Raw genomic sequence first — 24,465 nt, 5'->3', positions numbered from 1 at the left:
CAGTCTCGAGCAGCGGCTCTGCAACATGGTCAGCATCCTCTCCATGCATCCCGTGATCGCGCTCTCCAACATTCTTTTCGTCACGAAGCTCTCTTCGTCCCCGTTAACAATGAATGATAATAGCCAACAACAGCTACTAAAAGCCAGTCCGGTTAGTAAGCACTAAAATTGCTCATAACTATCGAGAGTAGCCACTAATAGTTATTTGTAGCTATTTCAAGCCAATTTAATAAAGAATAAATGCTTAAAGTCAATAATAACCACTTCAAGCCAGTTTCGCCCATAAACAGTGAAATACCACATAATTGTTAATTATGCTCACTAATAGTCATTGCAAGCCATTTCAGGCGAATCTGGTTAGAAATAGAATCTAGTAGCCAACAATAGCCACGAAAAACCATTCCAGTTAGTAAACATAAAACCTGCTTATATATATCTACACTAGTCACTACTAGCCAGTTGTAGCAATTTTAAGCCAAGCTAAATGCTTATAGCCAGTAATATCCACTTGTAGCCAATTTCATCCAAAAACACTGAAATAGCACATAATTGTCAATTATACTCACTGATAGCCACTAAAAGCCATTTGAGGCGAATCTAGCCAGAAATAGATGCTAATAGCCAACAATAGCCACTAAAAGCCATTCCGGTGAGTAAACATAAAGCCTGCTCATAAATAAATATCAACACTAGTCACTACTATCCATTTCCAGCAATCTTAAGCCAATCTAAATGCTTATAGCCAGTAATAGCCACTTGTAGCCAGTTTCATCTAAAAACACTGAAATAGCACATAATTGTCAATTATACTCACTAATAGCCATTCCTAGCCATTTCAAGCCAATCTGGTCAGAAATATATGCTAATAGTCAACAATAGCCACTTAAAGCCATTCCAGTTGGTAAACACAATAATCGCTCATAACTATCAACACTAGCCACTAATAGCCATTTGTAGCCAAAGCTTGCCATTGTAATAAAAATGAATGATTATAGCCAGTTACAGCCACTTGTGGCCATTTTCATCCATAAACACTGAAACAGTACATAATTTTCCATTATACTCGCTAATAGCCATTGCTAGCCATTTGATGCCAATCTGGTCAGAAATAGACGCTAATAGCCAACAATAGCCACTTAAAGTCATTCCAGTTAGTAAACACTAAAACGCCCATAAATATCAACATTAGTCACTAATAGCCCTTTGTAGCCCATTTCAATCGAATTTTTCTAAAATTTGATGCATAAGCCAATAATTGCCGCTTGAAGCCATACTCATTTTTAAGCACTGAAATAGCACATAATTGTTTAATGATCTCATCAATATCCATCAGCAGCCATTTCAATTCAATCTGGTGAAAAATAAATACAAATAGCCAACATTATCCACTTGAAGCCTTTTCATTTCTTAAATATAAGAATAGCTCAAGCAATAGTTATCTACGAATAGCGGCTTGTAGCTATTTGCAGCCAATCTACTCGAAAATAGGTGCTTATAGCAAATAATAGCTACTTGAAGCTATTCTCATTAATAAACACTCAGAGAGCAGATAATTGCTATTATACTGACTAACAGCCATTAGTAGCCATTGAGCCAATCTGGTCAGAAATATCTTCTAATAGCCAACAATAGCCACCTGAGTCCTGAAGTCATTCTAGTTTATAAACAAAAATAGCTCAGTTTTCATTATTCATTATTAATATTTGCATCCATATCTATCAAATATATGTAAAAGTGGAGGCTGATAGCCAATAATAGCCAGTTGAAACCACATGCATTCACCAACGCCGAAATAGATAACTGTCAGTTGTCTCACCAATAGCCATTGTCAGCCATTTAAGGTCAATCTGGTCAAAGATGCTAATAGCCAACAAAAGCTACTTGAAGCCGTTTATAAGAGTAAGCAAACAAAATAATCACAATTATCAACAATAATAATTACTTCTTGTAACTCGAAGTCGTTTCAAGTCGGTCTCATAAAAAATTGATGCCTATTGCCAATTATGGTCACTTGGAGCCAAGGGCATCTAAAAAGACATTTTTCGGAAGGCAATAAACAAATAAATCAACAAGCTCAGAGAAGGTTAATAATTATTTAGATTGTACAAAATCGCTATACAAATCCTAACTGGTCTATACAACACACTGCATTTTGACATCAAAATACCAAAAGGTCCAATATCACGAGTTTATGCTCCCTATGCTCCATCAAAAAATGGGAGTATTTCACAGGCTATCAATTTCTCTAGTGAGTCAGACCCATTTGATTCATTTCCGGGGAGAGTGGCGAGTTGTCCACTCCATACCGCCAGGATCGCTTTCCACTCCCGTCTCCCATTTTACCCCGGAGTTTCCGGTATTATTTTCAACGGTATTTGAGCTCACTATCCCTCCTTTAGTTCACGGCCACTCAAGCAACCAAGCACGTCATGAGGAAGGTTATTTTTTTACTTGTTTTTGTAATTTTACTTTGCCTATAACTTTTAAAATAAAGCGAATTTTGAGCAAAGAAGTTTCACTAAGTTACTACGTTCAGTACGCTCAGGTTGGGTGCAAATTAAAAACCAGTAAAAAATACTTGCAGAGCCCATTTAGTTGCTGTCGTTAGAAAATGTTGCATTCGGAGTTTTCCCAGTAGTAATATTACCGGGACAACCTGCACTCCTTGGGCTGCCAGATGTTTTTTAGGGCCGTTCAGTGCATGCGAACACTTAAGTAATATATTGAGATTGCCTGCAGAGACTTTTGAATCGGAATGTTTTTAAATGCGTCCGGAAAGAAGATCGTTTTTTTTTATTTTTCATACTTCCCTTATTGTAACTTACGTGTGCATATGTTACTAAAAAATGTTTGTCCTCACCATGCATGTAGATCCAAAGTCGTGCATAGCGCAAAGGATGTTTGAATGAAGTGACGACTCGTTATACATCCCTTCGCATTTGTCATTTGGGATTAACTGAACTCGGGCTTGTTGGAGCATATCAGGAATTATATTTTTGGCCAGGGACCCTGGTGTCGCTTCAGGGTCATAGTAGTGTTCGTAATAATCGGTTGTGTCTGAAATATAAAATCAGATGGAGGCCGAATGATTAAGCTGACCATAATACATTCTTTGTAATTCGAACTGAATTTGGAAACCGTGAAAAAATGTCTAAATAAGCTCAATCTTGCTAGATTGATCTTTGTGATTTGAGTAGAATTTCAGTAAAAAATTAAAATGTGCAAGGACGTTTTTAATGCGAAATTGAGCTCAGTATAGCAGTATTTTCTCTCCAGCTAAAATAGTTTAACATTTATGGTATGAGAGAATTTTAGCGATAATAAGTCCCTGGAGAAGAAAGCAAGTAGGACAAAGGGCATACATAACTCTCCAAACACAGCTAAGGGACAAATCCGCGACTAAAAAATTCACCTTGTCATGGTTGGTAGAGCGCTGCACTGGAAATGGAGACGTGCCTGGTTCGATACAAGGACAAAGGGAATGTTTGCAGTCGTGTACCAGTAGCTGTGTTTGGAGAATCAGAGAAGGTATTATTATCGTTATTCTTGTCCAGCTCGCTTGCACCTTTACATTAATTACATTATCATCAAAAAAATTTTTTTTTTGGTTTGTTCAAGAACATACTTCTTGGACGTCGCTGAAAATAGGGTTCCCCGATTTAAACCCCTGGATATTAAATGATGAGATTATGAGAGTTCCAATGCTGGAACACTATTCGCAACGTGTTGAAGGCGAGTTTAACCATTCTAGCCGTGCTTTTGAGTTTTCAAATTAAAGTTGTACTAGTGAGCTATATTGTTAGCATTATACTGCTTCAGGCAGTGTATCCCTATATCTACAGTTATTTGTTAGCACCAAGGGTATCGCGGAATCAGACTCGTATTGATACCAAAAATGCCAGTATTGAAAGAGAGGAAGAGCTAGACAAGATAAAATTATAATTGTATAAGATATTTGAAGTGTTTATGTCCCAGAAGCATTGATCCAAATGGATACGGGAACCTAAGCTGTAAGGCGCTTTTATAGCAAGCTAATACCGCAGCAACATTCTTAAAAAGACCTGACACCCAAAATGTCTTATTTTTTTGTTGTTGTTTGAAACTATAAAAGTTGTAGTGATAGACAAAAAAAAATACCACAACGCAAAAAAAAAAACATCTTCCCACAAGCGCGCTTTTTTTTTTTTTTGGCGCCTCTCTCTTTCTTTTTTCAGCTCCTCTTAGCTTCTTGTTTGTTATGCCAAAAATTATGACATTTAGAAGCTTTGTAACGACATTTTTATAATATTTAATAACGACATCCGTAAAACATGTTTTCTAAAGCAATTGCGAACGTAATACGGCCCTTGTTTTGCAATACCGAAAATTGGAGCCCGGAGTGACGCCGACTCCTGGCTTTTTATCCTCCCTCGGAAAACATGGCGGCGCTGGCGGCGCACGGCACATATAGCACTGAGGATGATCGGTGAGAGGCGAATCGGACGAAGTTCTCATTTTTAGGTGCCCGATGACCTTTTAGACTTTGAAAAGGCAATCGCCAAGCGGTAAGAAAAAAAACAAAAACAAACTGGGTTTGTTATGTTTTTACCGTAGTTTCTGTTCTGACTCCGCCGGGGCAGCCTTTCAAGCAGAAACGGCGCGACGTGGCCCCTCAGGTCGCTGACAAAAGTCCACGGCGCGTTCTCTTCAGCCTCGCACTGTTTCTAAAAATTCGAGATCGCTGAAGAGCCCTGGAATAACTTCAAAGTGAAGCGTCGTCTGCTCACAGCATCAGGCGGCGGGCAGGGAGAAGAGCGTTTGATCGCATGACACGGGTGAACACGACACTTCGGGTCGGGATGGTTCGCAGGCGTGACAGAAACTCGAGTTGTAGGACGAGTCAATATTTGACGTCAATGCACTAGCGCGGATCGCGTGGGAACTTCAAATTCGGCTCTGGAAAATTGTATTTTTACTTCAGAAATACTGGGGAGTTCCTAAGTTTCGAAGTTTGAAGATAATATCCAGCCATCGTTTTCAATCGTTTCGGACTAAAATCTTATTTTTACTTGTTAGTGCCCCCCTTTAAACACATCTCAGCGCAAAGGTATACCCCACCTTCAGATTCTTCTTGTGATTTTATTTCGGAGCTGGAGTTTACTGCGATCGAATCTTCTTCAACATCAAACCAGTCTCCATCTTCAGACAAAGACAGGTTATTCCACATGACCGCTGCAAAAAGGAGTGGAAAGCAAAAAAAAAAGAGAGATTGATTAAGGTAGCTGTATTCTGTAGGTGCTAACGTTTTGGAGTGCATGAACATCGTCAAGTGATAACAGCAAATTGTTGTGAGTGTAGCCCCAGGTAATATATATGCATAATTATTAACTATAATGTTATAGAATTCATCAAGGCACTGGCAAAACAGTGTGCCGTGGACGTATACGGAGAGAAGACGATTTTATTTCAGTTTGGCACCATACATCACAATTCCTATCTTGAGGTATGATACTCACGGTGAGGACTTTAGAGTACACATTATAACGACAATGTATTTATGCGTTTTTTGAACCAATGCAGAAGTTTTTAGAGCGCAGCTCTTAGGGGCCCGTTTCCGACTTGAGCGGCGTCGCCGTCGCCGTCGCCGTCGGCGTAACCGCGCGGTGTATTATGGGAAATGTCCCATAATGCACCGCGAGCCCCCCGGGGGTCACGTGACCTTTGGGGGGTCACGTGACCTAGGGAGGTCACGTGACCCCCAAAGTCACATGACTCCCCTGAGGTCACGTGACCCCCTCTCGAGGTCACGTGACCCAAACCCTCGATGACGTCATAGTCACTGATGACGTCACCGAAATCCGCATCGTCGTCATCACTGATGACGTCATCAGTGACGTCACTGATGACGTCACCGGCATCCCCATTGTCATCGCCATCATCACTGATGACGCCACCGGTATCCGCATCGTCATCGTCACTGATGACGTCATCATCGTCGTCACGTGACCCCCCGACGTCACGCGACACCCCAAGGTCACGTGACCCCCCGGGGTCACGTGACTCCCCCCCCCCCCCCCCCCCCGAGGTCACCTGACCCACCCCCAGTACCCTTCCCTCCTCCTCCTCAAGAGCTGCGCTCTAATTCGGCGTTACAGGGAGCTGTAAACGGCTTTAATTTCTTTAGAACAGTTTTGCAAATTTGGTTCTTGCATCGAGACGTTGCCCAGTATGGAGTGACACGAATAAATTTTAATGAGAGCAGCAAGCGAGAGTTCACTTGTTTTTAACTTAATGCCTTCCCATCACAACTGCGCTTCATAATGTCATACCAATTTTACCAGTGAGCAAGAAAAACTTAAGATTAAGTGTCGTTTGCTTTGTATATATTTGACAAAATGGGATAACTTCTACGCTTTCACGCGCATGCCGAAATCATTCTCCCAAAATAACTGCCTTGCGCTTTCTGATAAAATACAGTGTTTTTATTTATCTGCTTATATGAATAATAAAACCATAAATTACTTTGACAGGAATTCAGCTGCCTCAACTTTGATTTTGTGTGAAAGTGTGAAAGCTGCCGTAGTGTGAAAAAACAAAATCTTTGATTTTGTTTTTTCACACTACGGCAGCTGACGCGAACAGGTCATATTTACTAAATCTATTGTCTGGTATCATTCCCAAGAAGTTATTTTATAATGTAGTTTCCTACGAACTTTGCGAACGACGAAAACGACCTTCTTTCGTCCGCCATTTTGCCTGACCAAGGCGCCCCCTATAGTTCTCTGGAATCGCGAATACTGCAGCGCCGCAAGGCATCATCGCAAAAGTCGTTAAAATATATTAGAATTTGCAAAAAATGCCTTCGGCACAAACACACGAACACATAAGCATGAATAAACTCGAGTATTAGGGAAAGGCAAACCGTATGTTATATTGCAGCACATAGGAAAGCAACTAGTATTTGCGTTTGTTTAACAGGTAAAGCAAACACATTATTACAAATTATTGACGCTATGCTACTGTGCATCTCATTTCATTCTTGAATTATTGGTGGAATGAAGGATTATTTGAATCACTGATCATGTACAACGTTCACATTTTTAACTTTGCAATCTTGATCGGACATTTGCGAAATAATGTATGACTAAACTCCGTCTCATCTTACGATGGACTAAAGCCCAGTACTACATGCCGCCGGGTCTAACGTCGAGCTTGTTAAAAGCCACGTAATATATTTCCGAAGTCGACCCATCAGAGCGCCAAGGCGCCTAAAGCGGAGGCGAGTTTATCGTCTAATTATCGAGCCCTGGCGGCGGCTCCGTCTGCTTACTACTACTGAAGACTACTGGTGGGACTAAAGACCATGCTGGGTGCGATGTGGTGAAGAAAAGACGGGATCAGAACCAGTGGCCATTAAGAAATGGAGATGAGTCGGAACGAGTCTTCGACACGGGAGCGTATGTACGACAACGTGCGGAAGCGAGATACGGTTCCGTGTACGAACAGGAAGATTGGATTGGCTAATCGACTTTATATCAGTGTCGCCTGCGCACCCTCGAACTTGCCCAAACAGTTCACATGTTTACGAAATATGGCATGAATGTTTATAAGACTGAATACCGTGTACCTTTACTTCACCAATATAAAATTCCGCCCTGTCAAAGCAGAGAACCATTTGCGTAAAATTAGTGCTCTTTGTACTCTGCGCATCGGAATTTCTATCGCGCACACTTTTGCAATGCGGATGCGCGATTTTCTGAGGTAGTGCTTCGCCCGACGGCCTTCGGGCCCTAGTTCACTGCAGGGTGAGGCGGAGTATAGTACCAAATTTACACTGATCAATTTTTGTTTTGTTTGAGTGTATGTTGTACAAGAGTATTAACCAAAGGCAGTTTTGACAAAAATAGCCTGACTTAAGTAAAAGGTGCTGATGCTCTCGTAGTAGCCGTATATTAAAAAAAAAAATCGTGGAGCTTTTCTGAGCACTGTGTCACTCCTAGGTACGTTCCTTAAGAAGGAGTTTCAGTGTAATATACGCCAAAGGACTACACTTGGTCACCTAGTGCGACAAGTTCGATATTTTTAGTTTAAAGGCAAAGAGGTGGAAAGTTCTATCTCCTAAACCGCACATGGTGGCATTTTCAAAGGTCCACCGCTATTTTACAGTTTATACGCCATCTGAAAATGCAATTAGGGTTATCTTGTATAATAATGTATTCTGAATGAGCGTCAACATTTTAGTAAGCCACACAGTCATTACTATATAGCCGGAAGTAGGAAAATACATAATTTAGGGGTTCATTAATAAGGATTAAAAACAACAAAAGTCCCAAAAATAAAGGTTTATGTTTTTTTCAAGAGTAAAATGGCAACCCCAGTACAATTACCTAGGGTGGCATCAACTGTTTGCAATTTTTCTTGCGTTAATTATAAATACACGCAAGCAGCTTGATTCGATGTTGACAGACAGAACAGTTTAAAATATACTTCTGTTTTTTATAATATTAGCCCTGGGTGTTTTTAATGACAACTTTATTAGTTGCTCTTACGTTCAGTGAATCCCCATCCAGCAACATACGTGGGAACGTCAGAATCTGGATTGTCATTGATGTCGGGCAGACAAACAGATGTAATGGTTTTTAAACATTTCACTGGCTTTTCCAGTGTTATGATGGCAATGTCATACTAAAAAAAAAAACAGAAAAAAGGTAAGGTAGAGCGGTTTGATATAATTCTAAATTGAGTGAAAACAATATTATGCTCTTTCAGATTAGTATCGTACGATACTTAAAAAAAAGTAAAATTAAATTGCTAACCCTGTGCATGAACTGATCTGTGATGTTCAAATTATTAGTAGCGTTAATTGGTGTATACTGGAAGACGATAAAACATAAATATCGTGAATGTATAAATGGAATAATATGCAGACGTTTTCCGAAATTCATATATAGCCCTAAAGATAAAAGAACCGCATGCGATTTATGAAACAAACCTAATCTTATTTATTATTTGGTACCTCTTTATTCAAATCCCTTGGGATGATGGCGGAAGTAGAGGATAAAAAAAAATTCGTACTACTTAGTTTCGTCTAGTTGACGGCTAGCAAACAGTATTTGAGTAATTGAGAAGTGTGAAGTACGAAATAAAGTTTCACAGAAAATATTAAAACGGTCATAACACATTGTAGTTTGCAGGTTTTTATCATGAAGGCAATACATTTTAGTACATACACTCATAATATTAATTGTTAGATTGTCTCTTATTTCGCAAGCTGCGGAAACAAAATACATTATTTGCTTTCGGCAACAAGGAGTCGTGGTGCGTTGAACACCCTTTGTTCCGGAAGAAAAGAATTCTTGCCAGTAATGAATCTATTGATGTTGAGTTTGGCAAGCCTAGATAAGGTTTGCCAAACCCTTTACCAAACTTCGTTTGACAGAATAATTGTTTGTGCGCTTTTGTTGTTAAGTGCATGGATGGATTACTCGATAGGTTAGTCTAATAAGTTCTCAACTCACGTAATTAGGTAAGTCTCATGTGCATTTGGTCCAATATCATAATATTTTAGTCATTAAAACGTTTTTTACACTTTTTACACAACGAATTAGGTAGTAATATTAGCTTTTTATTAAACCGGAAGGCTGCTGGCTTTAATTGGAAGGGGCGATATCCTCAAAGTATAACGGGCCCAGTAACACTTTGGTGGTAAGTGCGATGGTCGGCGCCCTGACTGAAGTTTCGTTAGAAGCCTGGTTCACACCTTTGCGTTTTTCGCAACCAAGGGCGTTGTACAGACTTGGGCCCTCTTGTGACGAGATAACACTCTGCCTCGTACTCTGCGCCATCTATGAGGTAGCACAAAAACTGCATTGAACTAGTGTGAAGGTTCTGCAATATTTTCGATATCAATTGTTTCTTCTGTGTATCATTGACCAAACACCAGGGCGTATGTGGTGCCGACTTCCTAGGTCGTTAAATAAATACGTTTCAAAACTCACTTAACTTCTATATATCAGAAATGGTCGTTAATCACATTACTAAAGGTTTCTTAAGACCATGGTGGAAAAAATGCATAAGAAAAGGACATGTACGAACATTTTAAATGGTTCAGGGTTACGCGATTGCTGACATCAGCAGGCGCGCAGCCAGGAGGGTTTTTGCGGTGTCAGAACACCCCCCAAAACTTTATTTCCTGCTTCCAGCGCCACCTGGCTAATGCAGGTTGCTCATAGAACTGGCAACGTCGCCCGTTGCAGCACATATATGAAATGCTTCATTTTATAAGCAACCGAACTCGCTTATATAATACTCCTCCAAATGAGGCATTCAAATGTCCATACAGGTTTTAACTCTACTGTTCTACCCTTTGGGAGAATCTTTTAATTGTTAGAAAACCGGAATTTTTAGTCTTCCCTTTAGCTGTAACAGCTCAAAAGCATTTCATAATATTATATACTGTGAGCACATTGACCTTCCAGAAAGTGCACTATGTAGGCAGTGTTAACAAGGAAAAAATAAAACGAGATTGCGACAAATATATAGTAAATGCTGCAGGGGCAGATCATTTAGATATTTATTTTAAAGTTATTTTTTAGTTTTATAAAGAAATATTACCTGAGTAGTACAGTTAATTTAATCAAGCTTGATTAATACTAATTTTATTCACAACATCCTGGTAAGGTAACAATATTTCTTTTAGAGTTCATTCGGTTACTTACCTCATGTTTGCCGTCTATAAATTGAGAGTACATACAGATGGTTTCAATTTTTCGCTTCCTTTCTTCTTTCTCTGTTTCGTTCCTTGAATAGCTCCCGAGCAAAACTGTAAATGATTTCTTGGGTACGTGGCTGCAATTCGATTATACGTGGCATTACTATTTTTGTGCTTACTTTGCATTTTGAAGGAACGATTTATGAACACGACCTGAGACCTAGTGCGTCCTCCTGTTTGATGTTATTCGCTAAACGGAGATTCAGCCCAAAGGTTTGAACAATACTACAAAGTGCTCTGCCGAAGACTTACGCGTTGCATATAGTTATACTTGTTTCGTACCTGGGATGACGCCGAAAGTGCAGTCCTACTTTTAGACATTTGTCTGTCGGTGTGTGTAGCCACATTACTGTGTAATATATATATATAGTAAGAAAGTTAGGGCGCAAAAGTTAGGGCTCACCGAAGTCGGTTAAGAGATCTTCACCCTCCCTTCTTTTGTTTGAGTTAGAACAGTACCCATGTGCAATTGGTCTTTACCCTCCCTCTCTCGCGGGTTTGGGAAAAAGAAGTTCCTCCTCTCCCTTTTTCTTCCTTACGGTTTTTGGGGCACCTGTACCCTATAAAACCACGATACTCTGTCCAATAAATTTCAGCTGTGTTTGGGACTTTGCGTTGTGTTGTCCTTTTTTGCCCCCAGTCTGGGGTTTTTGTCTAAAATGATATACGGGGTGTTTATTTTAAGCTTTACAGATACGTTTAAAAAAAAATCCGTGAAAGGTAAACTTACGACGTTTGTGCAGGTGAGTTATACGGCCAGGAAACATAAAATAGGAGGATAATCCTAACGGTCAGTCATCTAATCATGTATAATTTAATAATGAGCCTTTTGATTAGTGACAATAGAGATATGTATATGTCACGATTCTTCGAGAACGTGAACGAGGACGATGTCTGATCGGGGCGGCGTGCGCTCCACGGTGTTTACTGGCGCGGCGACCTATGTTGCCCGCCGAACCTGGCGGCCACAGACGGGTGGACTGGAGGGGGCGCTACATACTTGTCACAGTCTCCAATTAGAAACTTGCTAAGCATCATCAAAACCCACTATATTAACTCTTGTTAGGACAATATAAGACAAGTGCGGCATTTTACGGCGTTCTGAAAAAACGCTCAATTCGGACGTGTTTCTAGGTTTCGCGTTCTTATTGGAACACATCTTGGCACCCGCGGTCATGGTCCCCGGTGGCCGCTGTATCGTGCCAACTCATGCTGCCCTGTCCTGTCATGCCGGCAGTGCCGCCCCCATGCCGTCAGCACCACCCCCTCTCTTATCTGTGTGTAAACGGCTATATAAGCAGTGACAATAAAATGACCAAAGGCTTTTTGATCATCGGAGCTGGCTGCGTCGGTCTGACTTGTGAACAGAGTGCGGAACGATACATGGTGTCAGCAGTGGCTCACGCAGCCACAATCTAGACAGGCGGCCATGGAACCGCTGAAACCGCCCGACCCTCTGCTCCTGTCTGGAAGCGCTACCAAAAACTGGACGCTCTTCAAGCAGAAGTTTGAATTGTATATTCAAGCCACGGCGCCAGAAAAAACAAGGACGGACGCTGCCAAGACCGCAACGCTGCTGCTCATCGATGGAGACGACGCCCTGGAAGTGTACAACAACTTCACGTTTGCCGAGGAAGAAGGCAAGACTAACTACGAGGCTGTGGTGAAGAAGTTCGAGGACTACTGTTCCGACCAGCAAAATGAGGTGTATGAAAGATACGTCTTCCGTAAAAGAATGCAGGGCGAAGCGGAGCCGGTGGAGCAGTTCATCCGTGACCTGAGAAAACAAGTAAGGTATTGCAACTTTAGTGAATTCTCAGATTCCATGATTCGTGACCAAGTGGTATTTGGCACCAGCAACAAGAAGCTGCGCGAGAAAATGCTGCGGAAGAGAGATTTGACGCTTCAAAAAGCAGAACAAATTTGCAAGGCCGCAGAAGTCGCCAACAAACAAAATGAAGCGTGGCACGCTCCCGAACAAACAGTGGACTCCACCACAAGAAGCTACCGGCGCCATGCGGAGGGTTTGAGAGCCACCAATCAGTGCCCCAAGTTCAACAGGAAACATGAACCGCGGAAATGTCCCGCGTTCGGAAAAATTTGCCGCGCCTGTCAAGGAAGGAACCACTTCGCAGCCTGTTGCAGGAAACGTGATGTCGGTGAGGTGCAGCATGATGACGAGGATTTCGACATCTTGGACGTGAGCGTTTGCGGCATCAAGAAAGAACGGGATTGGATTGTCAAGGCCCAAGTGTCCGAACAAGTTTCGCTGAAAGTAGACACGGGGTCACAAGCCAATCTACTCCCTCTCTCTGTGTATAACAGATTCCGGACAAAGCCCGTCGTAATGCCAAGCAACGCCGTTCTTTGTTCATACAGCGGAAATGTCATTAACCACATCGGTGTCGTAACGAAGGAGGTGATCATCAACAAGCGTCACTGCCAAATCGACTTCTTCGTCGTCAAACGAAGCCAGGCCATTCTTGGGCTGCAAGCGAGCGAGTGTCTGGGACTAGTATCGCGAGCGGTGGACGCTGTAACGGAAGAGAACGTTGCGCCCATTCTAGAGGAATTCCGCCAACTATTTCAAGGCACGGGGTGTGTGAAACGAGAGTACCGGATGGTGCTACGTGACGACGCGATCCCAGTGGTCCAGCCTGCTCGTCGGGTGCCCTTGACGCTACGGGAGCCTCTACGGAACGAACTACGGCGCATGGAGGCATCGGGCATCATCCGGAAAGTGGATGAGCCCACAGACTGGGTAAGCCCTCTTGTTCTGGTAAAGAAAAGTGACGGCAGCCTCAGGATATGCATGGACCCGAGAAATGTTAACGCATCCCTGAAGCGTGAACACTACCAAATGCCGCAACGCGAGGAGATCGAGGCCGAACTTTCTGGAGCTGTGTTCTTTAGTAGACTGGACGCCAACTCGGGATTTCACCAGATTCCGTTAGACGAAGCGACTTCAAAGATATGCACGTTTGGCACCCCGTTCGGTCGCTACCGTTTCCTTCGTCTTCCCTTTGGTATTTCCTCAGCATCGGAAGTCTTTCAGAAAACATTGAGCGAAATATTTGATACCTTGCCAGGTGTAAGGGTTTACGTAGACGATATTTTGGTATGGGGATTGTCTAAACGAGAACATGATGAGCGCCTTAAAGCCACGCTGTACGAAGCTCAACGTGCCGGCTTAACATTCAACTTGAAAAAGTGCAAGTTCGGTGTACAAGAGATAACTTTCTTGGGCGATGTCATTAGCGAAAATGGAATCCGTCCCATTCCCACATTAGTAACCTGTTTACGCGACATGCCAGTACCTGCCGATAAGCTCACGGTACAACGCGTGCTCGGTGTCGTGAACTATTTTGGGAAATATTTGCCCGCGTTGAGGGAGAGAACAAAGCTTCTTCGAGACCTCATTCGGAAAAACACTGTGTTCGAGTGGACGGAAAATCATGCGCAAGAATGGAACACAATCTGCGAAGCCCTCGGAAGCCAACCCTTACAGGCAATTTTCGACCCTGCCAAGGAAACAAAAATAACATCAGATGCCTCACGAGATGGTCTGGGATCCGCGCTGCTGCCGCGTCATGGCAGTGACTGGCGCCCGGTCGCATACGCTTCAAGGGTAATGACCGACGCAGAAAAGCGTTATTCACAGATTGAAAAAGAGGCCATGGGAATTACGTATGGCTGTGAAAAATTCCATCACTTTGTCTATGGACGGCAGGTTTTAATAGAAACTGATCACAAACCATTGATTGCCATTTCAACAAAGGACATCGGTTCAATGCCACCAAGACTACAGCGTTTTTTTCTTCGGCTTCTGACCTACGATTATGTACTACAGTTCATTCCAGGTAAAGACCTGGTTCTGGCTGACATGCTCTCAAGGGCGACATCTGCTGCGTCGGGGGACACGGCCGGTTTCACCGACGTGCAGGTCCATGCGGTCGGCATTCTGGCATCACTAGTGAGTGATTAAACAAAACTGCTTTTTGCGCGGGAAACAAACAACGACCCTGAGTTGCAAGCAGTTGTGGAAAACATATCTCTTAACAAAAACATCGAAGGGGAACTGAAACCGTTTACTTCTGAGCTTTCTGTTGTAGAAAGAATTTTGCTGAAAGGATGCAAAGTAGTTGTTCCGAAGAAACTACGTCCGGAAACACTGCGGCGTATTCACGAAGGGCATTTCGGTGTCAACAGATGCAAGGCTAGGGCAAGGCGTTTGGTTTTCTGGCCGGGTTTAAATGCGGACATTGAAGCTATCGTAAGCAAATGCGGAATTTGCAAAAAGTATGCATACAGGCAGCCGAGTGAACCTCTTCTGATGCTAAAAACCCCAGATCAACCTTGGTACAGGGTAGGAATGGATCTCTTTCAATATGCGGAAGTACTTATCTCGCCGTATTTGACTCGCACTCAAATTTCCCAGAGGTGGAAAAGCTGACCGATACGTCTGCAAGAAACGTAATCGACAAACTGGGGGCCATTTTCGCAAGATATGGGATACCAGTAGAAGTCTGCTCCGACAACGGGCCGCAATTCTCGTCCCGTGACTTCGCGGCATTCGCCAAACAGTACGAGTTTAAGCACATCACTTCTAGCCCGGAGTTTCCGCGTTCTAATGGCCTCGTAGAAAAGGGCGTGCAAATCATTAAGAGGCTCTTAAAAAAATGAAAGCCGTTTACAAATCCCTGTAACGCCGAATTGGAGCGCAGCTCTTGAGGAGGAGGAGTGAAGGGTACTGAGGGGAGGGTAGACCCCTCCTCCTCCCCTCATTCTTTAATATGCTCCGGGGGGGCGGTCACGTGACCTCGGGGGGGGGGGGGGGGGGTGTCACGTGACTTTGGGGAGGGGGGTCACGTGACCTCGGGGGGTCACGTGACCCCCTCCCCAAACCCCGAGGTCACGTGACTCCTCTGAGGTCACGTGACCTCGGGGGGTCACGTGACCTCAGAGGGGTCACGTGACCTCAGAGGGGTCACGTGACCTGGGGGTCACGTGGGGGTCACCTTGGGGTCACGTGACCTTGAGATGACCTTGGGAGGGGTCACGTGACCTTGGGGGTCACGTGACCTTGGGGAGGAGACCACGTGATCTCGGGGGTCACGTGACCTCAGAGGGGTCACGTGACCTCAGAGGGGTCACGTGGGGTCTTGGGGTCACGTGACCTTGAGATGACCTTGGGAGGGGTCACGTGACCTCGAGGGGTCACGTGACCTTGGGAGTCACGTGGGGTCACGTGACCTTGAGATGACCTTGGGAGGGGTCACGTGACCTGGAGGGGTCACGTGACCTTGGGATGACCTTGGTTACGCCGACGGCGACGCCGACGGCGACGGCGACGGCGACGGCGACGCCGCTCAAGCCGGGAACGGGCCCCTAAGAGCTGCGCTCTAAAACAAGGGATGCACACGAAGATTTTTGGTTGGGTTTACTGAATTACCGCTCCTCACCCTTAGAAGATGGCCGTGCTGCAGGAGAACTGCTGCAGGGAAGGCGCCTGCGTACGCGGCTCCCGGACTTCAGCCAACAGCCGAGATCTCCCGTCAAAAAGCATCGCCAGCCGGAAACAGCAGGACGACGGCTTGACCATCTCCAACAGGGACAGGTCGTAAGAGTCAGAGGCCAGGTCTGGTCTCGAAAGGCTAGGGTGATGGGAGCTGTCGCGCCCAGGTCGTACCAAGTGGCAACAGAAAATGGAAAGATTCTGAGGCGGAATCGTCAACATCTCCTGGCTACGTCGGAAAAAACCAGCCACGAGTCATCAGGTGACAGCGATGATGATGACTCGGGGGACGCCAAAGCGGAAATACAGCTTCATCCAAGGTCGCCAGGAACATCTAACATAACTCCAGTGCCCAGGAGATCCACGCGAGAAACTGTTGCTCCCAGACGTTTGGAGTACAACAGAAACTTTGAGCAAATTAGTTAAAACTGGGTGTTCTTGTTTTTATGATTTCTTGTTTCCCTAAACAAAGGGAGATGTATCGTGCCAACTCATGCTGCCCTGTCCTGTCATGCCGGCAGTGCCGCCCCCATGCCGTCAGCACCGCCCCCTCTCTTATATGTGTGTAAACGGCTATATAAGCAGTGACAATAAAATGACTAAAGGCTTTTTGATCATCGGAGCTGGCTGCGTCGGTCTGACTTGTGAACAGAGTGCGGAACGATACAGCCGCTACGCGAAGTCACCCCTTCGCCTCCCTCGTAGGGTGGAGGGAAGTTGGCCGCAAGTGTGTTGCGCGTCTCAACTACTGCGGCGCGACAGGTGCACCGCGCGGCTTTATCTGTATCTATCAGATCCGAGCGACGCCGCGCCACGCGGAAGTGACGTAGGGAAGCAAGCATCGGTTGCTATAATACTGCCGTGCGGCGGCCGTTTCCATCGCTCATGTTTCCTCTGTTTAATGGACGTTGTTCTCGGTGACTCGAAGTACGAGTTTGCGATGGCGTACATGGATGACGTAGTGATGCTTTCAAGATCATTCGAGGAGCATCTCGTGCGCCTTCGCATCACACTCGAACGAATGCATCAGGCCGGCCTTACGATTCGTCCAGATAAAGTTCAATTGGCCTCGCCTGAAATCAACATTCTTGGCTTTGTTGTATATGACAGCAGGATGCGCCCGAATGAAGATAAGTTGCGCGCAATAATGGAGTACCCACCCCCTCATGACGTCAAAAGCCTACAGAGGTATCTCGGGATAATTCTGTTTTATAGAGATTTCATTCCCCAATGTGCTTAGATAACGGAACCTCTGAACCAATGGACCTTTTCCACATACCGACGGCACCAGGCGATGGCTGCACGAACTAAAACTCGAGGAAGTGACCTACCTGCGCTACCCATCGATAACGGGAGCTACGGTATCGGTGTCTTCGCTCTCTGAGCTTTGACGCGTGCCCAACGCAACTTTAAAGGGGGGCACCCGTGGCGTCCACCCGAACGTCGTGTTTTTCTATCCATCCACTTTCTTTTTTTATGTAACAAAAGTATATATACTGCAATTACGTGTTCTACTCGCTGATACACAGCCTCCTTCCGAATTTCCTCGATTTTTCGTGCCGACTTCCGCCACTTGGCATCGAGCGCTCGCGCGTGCGCAGAACGCTTTTTGGAAAAGGTCCATTGCTTCGCAGAAAAAAAACGAAGTGGTGTTGGGGGCAACAGAAGCAAACCCAATTGGCGTGCCTTTCAAGGGCTGAGACTGAAAATGCTGGTCTAAATCTGCCCGACTTGAATCGTCTCTTCATCTTGCAGACCGACGCAAGCGATTACGGACTAGGAGCAGTTCTTCTGCAGGAACATGACAGCGTTTTTCGTCCCGTAGCTTTCGCTAGTCATACGCTAACGGAGCGAAGCGAAACTACTCAACAACTCAAAAAGAGTGCCTGAAGATTATTTTCATGCCTAAGAAGTTTGACATGTACCTTGACGGCGCTTCGTTTTGCATTCAAACTGACCACATGGCTCTCTCGTGGCTCAAAGGGCTTCAAAACCGTGCAGGACGATTCGTTTGAAGTGCTTTTTTGCTCCAGCGCTACTAGTGCACAATCGAGCACAAGTGTGGAGTGGCTAACCACCTTGCAGATGCATTGTACTGTGCTCCACTTCTTGGGTAGGATATGCAGGTAGATTCCGACTTGGTGGCACGAGGCAATGCGGCGCCCATCACACCAGATTCCCGGTGGGGTACCCTGGTGAGTAGTGAGGAGCTCCGGGCGGCCGAACTGTTTGATGGGCTATGTCAGAAGGTGATGTACCAGCTGGCAGAAGAAGACGTAGCCGACGCTAAGAATCCCAGAGACTTGGACTCATATCTGCTGAGCAACGACGGCATCCTGCTGCGATACATCCCCAGGTGGACGATGGTCCAGCGGCACGCCATTCCGGACTGTAATGCCACGTCAACTGCGTAAGTCATTTATAAGATATATGCATGATCCGCAATGGCAGGCCACAGCAGTGAGAGCAAAACTTACAAAGAGATATCCCAAATTGCAACGTGGCTAGGCAAGAGGCAGGATGTAATGGGGTACACACGTAGCTGCACGGTTTGTCAGAAAGCGAGACCCCGACGTGGCCAACCATCAGGTTTAATACAGTCGGTTAAAGCAAGTACCCCTGTGGATGTGTTGCCTGTGACGTTGTCGTTCCTTCCCTCGTTGTCCACGCGGCAATCAATATTTGCTGGTAGCGATCGACCATTTCACGAAGTGTTTTGAAATGTTTCCTATGCGCAAACTGGACTCTAGAAAAATCTGGGTCTGTTTTCTCGAGACGGTCGCGCGCTTTGGCGTTGCCGCAACGCATATTACAGACAACGTTTCTTATTTTGTTAGCAAGGTGTTCGGGGATGCGTGTAAGGCGCCAGGCATACTGCACAAACGAACTTCGCCGTACCATCCACACGCGATTATCATGAAAAGTGTCAACCTTAACCTGAAGCTGATACTTGTAGCGCATACAAAGTGACACAAAGACTGGCACGCAAAATTGGCAGAAATGGTATTCGCTAGCGGCACAAAAATTAACCGGCCCACGGGTTTTACTCCGGCTCAATTCTCACTTTGGGAAAGAGCTCGTGTTTCCCCTGGAAAACGGCCTTTTTGCACAGATCCTGCAAGCATGCCGCGCCCTACCACGCAGCAGGCAAACCAGTACAACAAGGGGGGTGGGAGAGATTTACAGTTCAAGTTAGGAGATCTGGAACTGAGGCGAAGTCATCCGCTGAGTGATACTGCTAGAGGCTTCACTGCCTCTTTAGCAAAGACATGAGAGGGCCCTTACCATGTCAGTAAGAAGCTCTTCAACCTGTCTTATGAACTGGTGCATTGCGAATCTGGTAAAGTGTGCGGGTCTATTCATGTTGCGTATTTGAAACCTCTCTACAAACCCGAGGAGATAGATGTGTCGCAAGTTCAAGATGGCGACGATCCGCACCACCGCTCTGAAGATTCCACACCGTCTCTGCCGCGATACAACTTGAGAGTTAGGTGAAGGCGACGAAAAGTAGCGCGAGCTGAAAGTTCCTTATATTTATGTCCTCTTCGGTTTTTTTGGAGGGAGAAGACAAAGTAGCCGTGCTCCAGTATGCGCAGTTGGGCAGGCGTGGTTCGTGGGCGCGGCCATTTACGTTAATTTCTAGTTCCTCGTGCCAGACACGTAGCGGCGGCAACGCATCTCCCATCACCAGACCCTCCACAGCCGCATTGGTACTGATCGGAAGTACTGATGTCGAACCCGTGCTCGCCCATCAGCGGACACCTTGCGGACCCAAAAGGAAGGCCCCCAAGACCTTCTCAGACGTCCCTTATTTTGTTTCTGGAAGGGGGGAGCTGTGTGGGCAACCTGGGGATTCATAGCGTCTGCCCAGGTTGCCCCTTTGAAAAATCGTCAGTGGTCACTTGCCCCGCGAGTGGGCCAAGGGGAACTGGCCACGCGAGCGGCGTTCCGCCGCTGATAAGGGGCCGCGGCAGCGTATTGCGGAGGGGGGGGGGGGGGGGGGGCTTGCGGGGACGCAGCGCGGAGAAAACAGTCATCAGATGTCTACATGTTGTTGAACCGGTGTGCTGTGTCATTCCCCAAGATGGGTAGCAGCAAGGGAATTCCCCCAAGCTAGACACTGATCTCTGGGGCTAACAGTATTGAAAAAAGCTGATCATGTTCTTTACAGCGATCGAAAAACACATCTCAGCTCAGTTTTGCGTAAAAGCCTCGGGATTTGGTGCGGTCACGTGTCTAGTGGTCAAATTTTTACAACATGGCGGCAGCCAGGGGGGGGGGGGGGGGGCGGGGCGGCTCATTTTCGCCTGGTGGACGGCCATGCCAGATCATTGAGAAGGGGAGGGGCTGAGCCAAAGCCGCTCAGCCTTGACGCCGCCTCTCGCCCACCTCATCCTGTCTGCTTTTGTCGCGCCAACGGTTTTGACCGTTTTGACCACTGGGAGGGAAAAGTGGACACAGCGGAAAACGGGCTCCAGGGGTGCGTAGGAAATGTGGTGAACCTTTTTTCGCGTCGATGTGTTGTGATTCGATTACAGTTCAACCAAGAATCATGTGTGTTCGAGGAAATCAGCCAGGGTCGCGAGATCCTTTTCCGTTGCCGCGCCGATACGACGTTAAGCGCAAGACGTCTCGTTTAAACGAACCGGACCTAACTGCGGGGCCGCTGGGCTGGTTTTTCCGGCCTTAACTGGTTACGCGGCCTTTACTGGTTCGCAGCAGCAGTTGGGGTTCAAGCGGATGTTTATCACGCGGGCACCTGGTTACAGGGGGAAAAGGCAGTCCTCCCGAGGCAGATGAGGCAGCGATGAACGTGGCCTGAGGGAGCGACGTGTGACGAGGACGACGAAGTGGTAATCCGGCTGACCCGGAGAGCAGGGCCAAGATTGGAGGTGGTCGCAGGGCCAGCTGCCTACAGACTGTGAATTACTCCAGCTTTTTGGCTGTCGTTTGCGGGAGTCTCTGGCAGACGTCTATTTCGAGACTCGGGAGCAGCGGCATGGGCCGTAGTGTATCAACTTTAATTCCAAAGGGTTTTCTTGGGATTGGGCTCTGCGTCGCCCGCATTTGGACTTTGGTGTTTATATCGCAAGTAGGTTGTCAAGTTTTATTTACCTATCACGTTTGTTCGCGCGTTGTGTGATCAATACCCGTACGATATGTCGCCCTTCACTTTATGAAATTGTGTTGATTTCTTAGTTCTTCATCCTGGTTGCAATGGCGGTTGCAAATAAATATATACAAAAAGATTAGGTTAATTTTAATAAACCGCGGTGGTCGCGAGCGGTCTCGATGAAGAGGTAGCGTCATCTATCGATACGAGCGCCAAGCGAGATGCACCTCCGCACTTGGTCGTCTGCGTCGCCGCCCGCCGTTAACCCTGGCGAGTTTCTTGGCCCTACTGTTTACAGAGAGAGAGCTATGCTTTGTAATTTTACAAGGAAAAACCGACCTGTGAAATACACCTTTGACGAAAAGTTTAGATTGCTACGTGCAGGCGTCGATTTTTACGGTTCAATTTAGATCAAGCCTGGTGACTTGGAACGCCCTATATATGGTGTGGACACCGCGCGCGCCGAAGCTGCCAGATGAAGCCCTCTGCTCGTCTTGGTTGCGTGCGGCGCCGTCAGATAACTCTTCGATATGCGGCTAATGAAAGCTAATGGTAGCCCGTCGCGAACCTGGTCTCCTATGGTTCTTTGTGGGAGGCACACTTGTTCTTAAAGTCGTTTTCCGGGTGCGCCACGGCACGTAGAACTTGCAACTTGGGCTATGCGTGTTCCTTAGACATTGCTTGACCTCTCGTTCGAGACAGAGTTCGTCAAGATCATTGCAGACACTATGTGCGGGAAGAGCGCGTGCCCAGGTGCATTGGGAACGAGACAAATTGTCTCACTTTCTTCCTTCCTTAGTTGCGCCATATGGACGGCGGAACCGCTGTTGGCTGAAGTCACTCGGACGCGCGCAAGCAGAACTTTTCTGCGCAATCGTGTCGCTGCGTTCGCCGTGCTGCATGTCCTCACATAGAGTATATATATATATATATATATATATAGCGTGCTTCTGCGAAAGCTTTCAGAAACCCTTAGATATAGGTTGTTCGACTTGGGACACCCTATATATCTCACACGCCCCGAGTCAGCAAATGACAGAAAAACCGGTTTGGTTACCATGGCTGCAGAAGCAAAACAATATTCAGAAAAAGAAAGAATTAATGAAGCAGATATTCATTTCCACCAGAAATCGTAGCCATACATGTTTGCCCAACACCATCCTATGCTCTACTTCCGTGTCAGCTGAACGACTTCCGACGTGCATCGACAACGGTCCGCCCACAATAGGCACTTTTCAGAAGTTCCGCCTGCAACATTGGCGGTCGCCATTGCTGGGACACGAAGTGCGTGATTGGATCCGTGTGCTCGCCGAACGATGACGCAGTTTTTGTGTCCAATACATGCTCAAAGTATGTGAGCGAGGTATGGCGGAGAGGCGATAGCGCGGACTTTCGAAAAGGGTCTATTACGATATGCTTATGCTCTCCGTAGTGTATGGTGATGTTGCAGGGGAGCATAGTGAAATTAAGAAAAACTCTTTTTCATCACCCCGGAAGCGACAGGTTAATGGATTTCCAAATAAATTTAGACGTTCACTTTTTAAATAACGCGTCGCGTGTCATATACCGTGCACCCCGAACTATAGTCCGCGTACTGTAAACATTCAAAATGTTGAAGATTTACGCGGTCGGACTATTTCCAGGATCGGTGTACAATACAAGGATTCGTTTTTACTAGATCGGTCCTTCTGACGAGACATGATACATTTTGTGAATGACAGAATTGGTTACCAATTTATGTACGATACAATCTTATCTGTAAGCTAATGAAGCAGGCATTTTTAAAGGCCTGCTGTTAGGAGAACTGTTTCTGTAAGTATAGAGGTAATATATACTGGAACGCTAAGGACAAGCGAGATACGTAGAGTACAAGTGCTGCACTTACAACTGACGCTTAACTCACAACTGACGTTTAAGCTTGAATCGCATGTAAACGATTAAGCGATGTCAGCGACGAGCAGCAAGGATTTCTCCGTGTCGCTCGTCGCGTCGCTCGGTTTTTGGATTTCTAGCAAACGTCGCTCATCGCCTTGGTCACTTGCTCCCGTCGCTTCCTTGCGGTTTGCCTCGTCGGTCGACTGACCGAGCAACAGCGAAGTGGGTTTCCGTCGCTTGCCTTGTCGCTCGCCAAGTGGCTTACATGCAGTTTATACTTTATACTCGCAAATGACGTCATCTACTAAGTACGAGGTGTGAACTATGAGCCGCGTGCTCACCACAGTCCGGAAAATGTGAAAACACATTCAAGGAAAGGATCGCCGACAATTTGTTTTTCTCGAGTTTTGTGAAAATGTAACTTATTTTTATACCTAAAGGGACTGTTTTAGGCTGCTTCGGGATTTATTCAGTGTGAAACTTACAGAATAATAGATCTAAAATTGCTTACGTTAGACAGTGAGCACTCGTTAGCACATGTCGGGAGGTAATCAGGGCTCCACCGCAACGGTGTCTGTCATCTAAAATTTCAACCATCCATGGCCAAGCTCCAAGAGTTGCGTTTGTGCCGTTCAAAATGCGTTCGCTTATCACAGAGGCTGGCGTTGTTGTAACAAGTCCACAGTTCTCTGAACGAAACAGATTAGAAACGTCTTATTGGTAATGGTTACGTGGAATTAGTAAAAGGTCATGCTTAATAGAAAGAAAATAGCCGAGCGATGCATTTAATTGAGATCCGCGATATAAAACAGAGAGTTAGCAGAGTGGTTTTTAGATGAGAGTGTTTGACTCTTCACGGAGAACTAAAGTTAGTAGCACGAACTACTTACTTGGAATTGTAGCGTCAGAACATAGACGAGATGCAGTCAGTACGCTGTGACTACAATGATTAGCCAAAGCCTTAGTACATAAACAGAATAGAAAGCAAGTTCACCTTTTTTAACCAGAGCAGGAAAACAGGACGGGACAACACTCTTCCCACTCTCCTGTATTAAAATGTCAGTTTTTAAACAGCTCGCCTGCACTTTTGTTTTAACTTTATTAAGTGAAGTATATAACTACAATGTCTTTGTAAACCAATTTGAATGAAGAGACAAACTTTTGATCGCAATTGTTCACCCCAAGCTCACCCCATTAAACGTTTATTAATTC

The 24,465-nt window shown here is 45.6% G+C and overlaps 1 protein-coding gene across 1 annotated transcript in view; it reads right to left on the bottom strand.

The window, feature by feature from the left end:
* LOC115318283 (chymotrypsin-C-like) overlaps positions 1-23,865 on the bottom strand; it is a 34,901-nt gene extending 11,036 nt beyond the window's left edge. The window contains exons 1-5 of the mRNA XM_040212050.2: positions 23,765-23,865; positions 10,698-10,827; positions 8,529-8,664; positions 5,098-5,211; positions 2,861-3,057 (exon numbers count right to left, since the gene is read on the bottom strand). Coding sequence (XP_040067984.2) covers positions 2,861-3,057; positions 5,098-5,211; positions 8,529-8,664; positions 10,698-10,827; positions 23,765-23,850 — 663 coding nt within the window. The 5' untranslated portion in view covers positions 23,851-23,865. The remainder of the gene's footprint in view (positions 1-2,860; positions 3,058-5,097; positions 5,212-8,528; positions 8,665-10,697; positions 10,828-23,764) is intronic.
* Between the last annotated feature and the right edge of the window lie 600 nt (positions 23,866-24,465).

This window comes from Ixodes scapularis, unplaced genomic scaffold (assembly GCF_016920785.2).
Source record: "Ixodes scapularis isolate PalLabHiFi unplaced genomic scaffold, ASM1692078v2 PGA_scaffold1__304_contigs__length_218370807, whole genome shotgun sequence".
Classification (NCBI taxonomy): domain Eukaryota; kingdom Metazoa; phylum Arthropoda; class Arachnida; order Ixodida; family Ixodidae; genus Ixodes; species Ixodes scapularis.
Note: the sequence above shows the minus strand (reverse complement) of the source record. Positions and strands in the feature narration are given on the sequence as shown.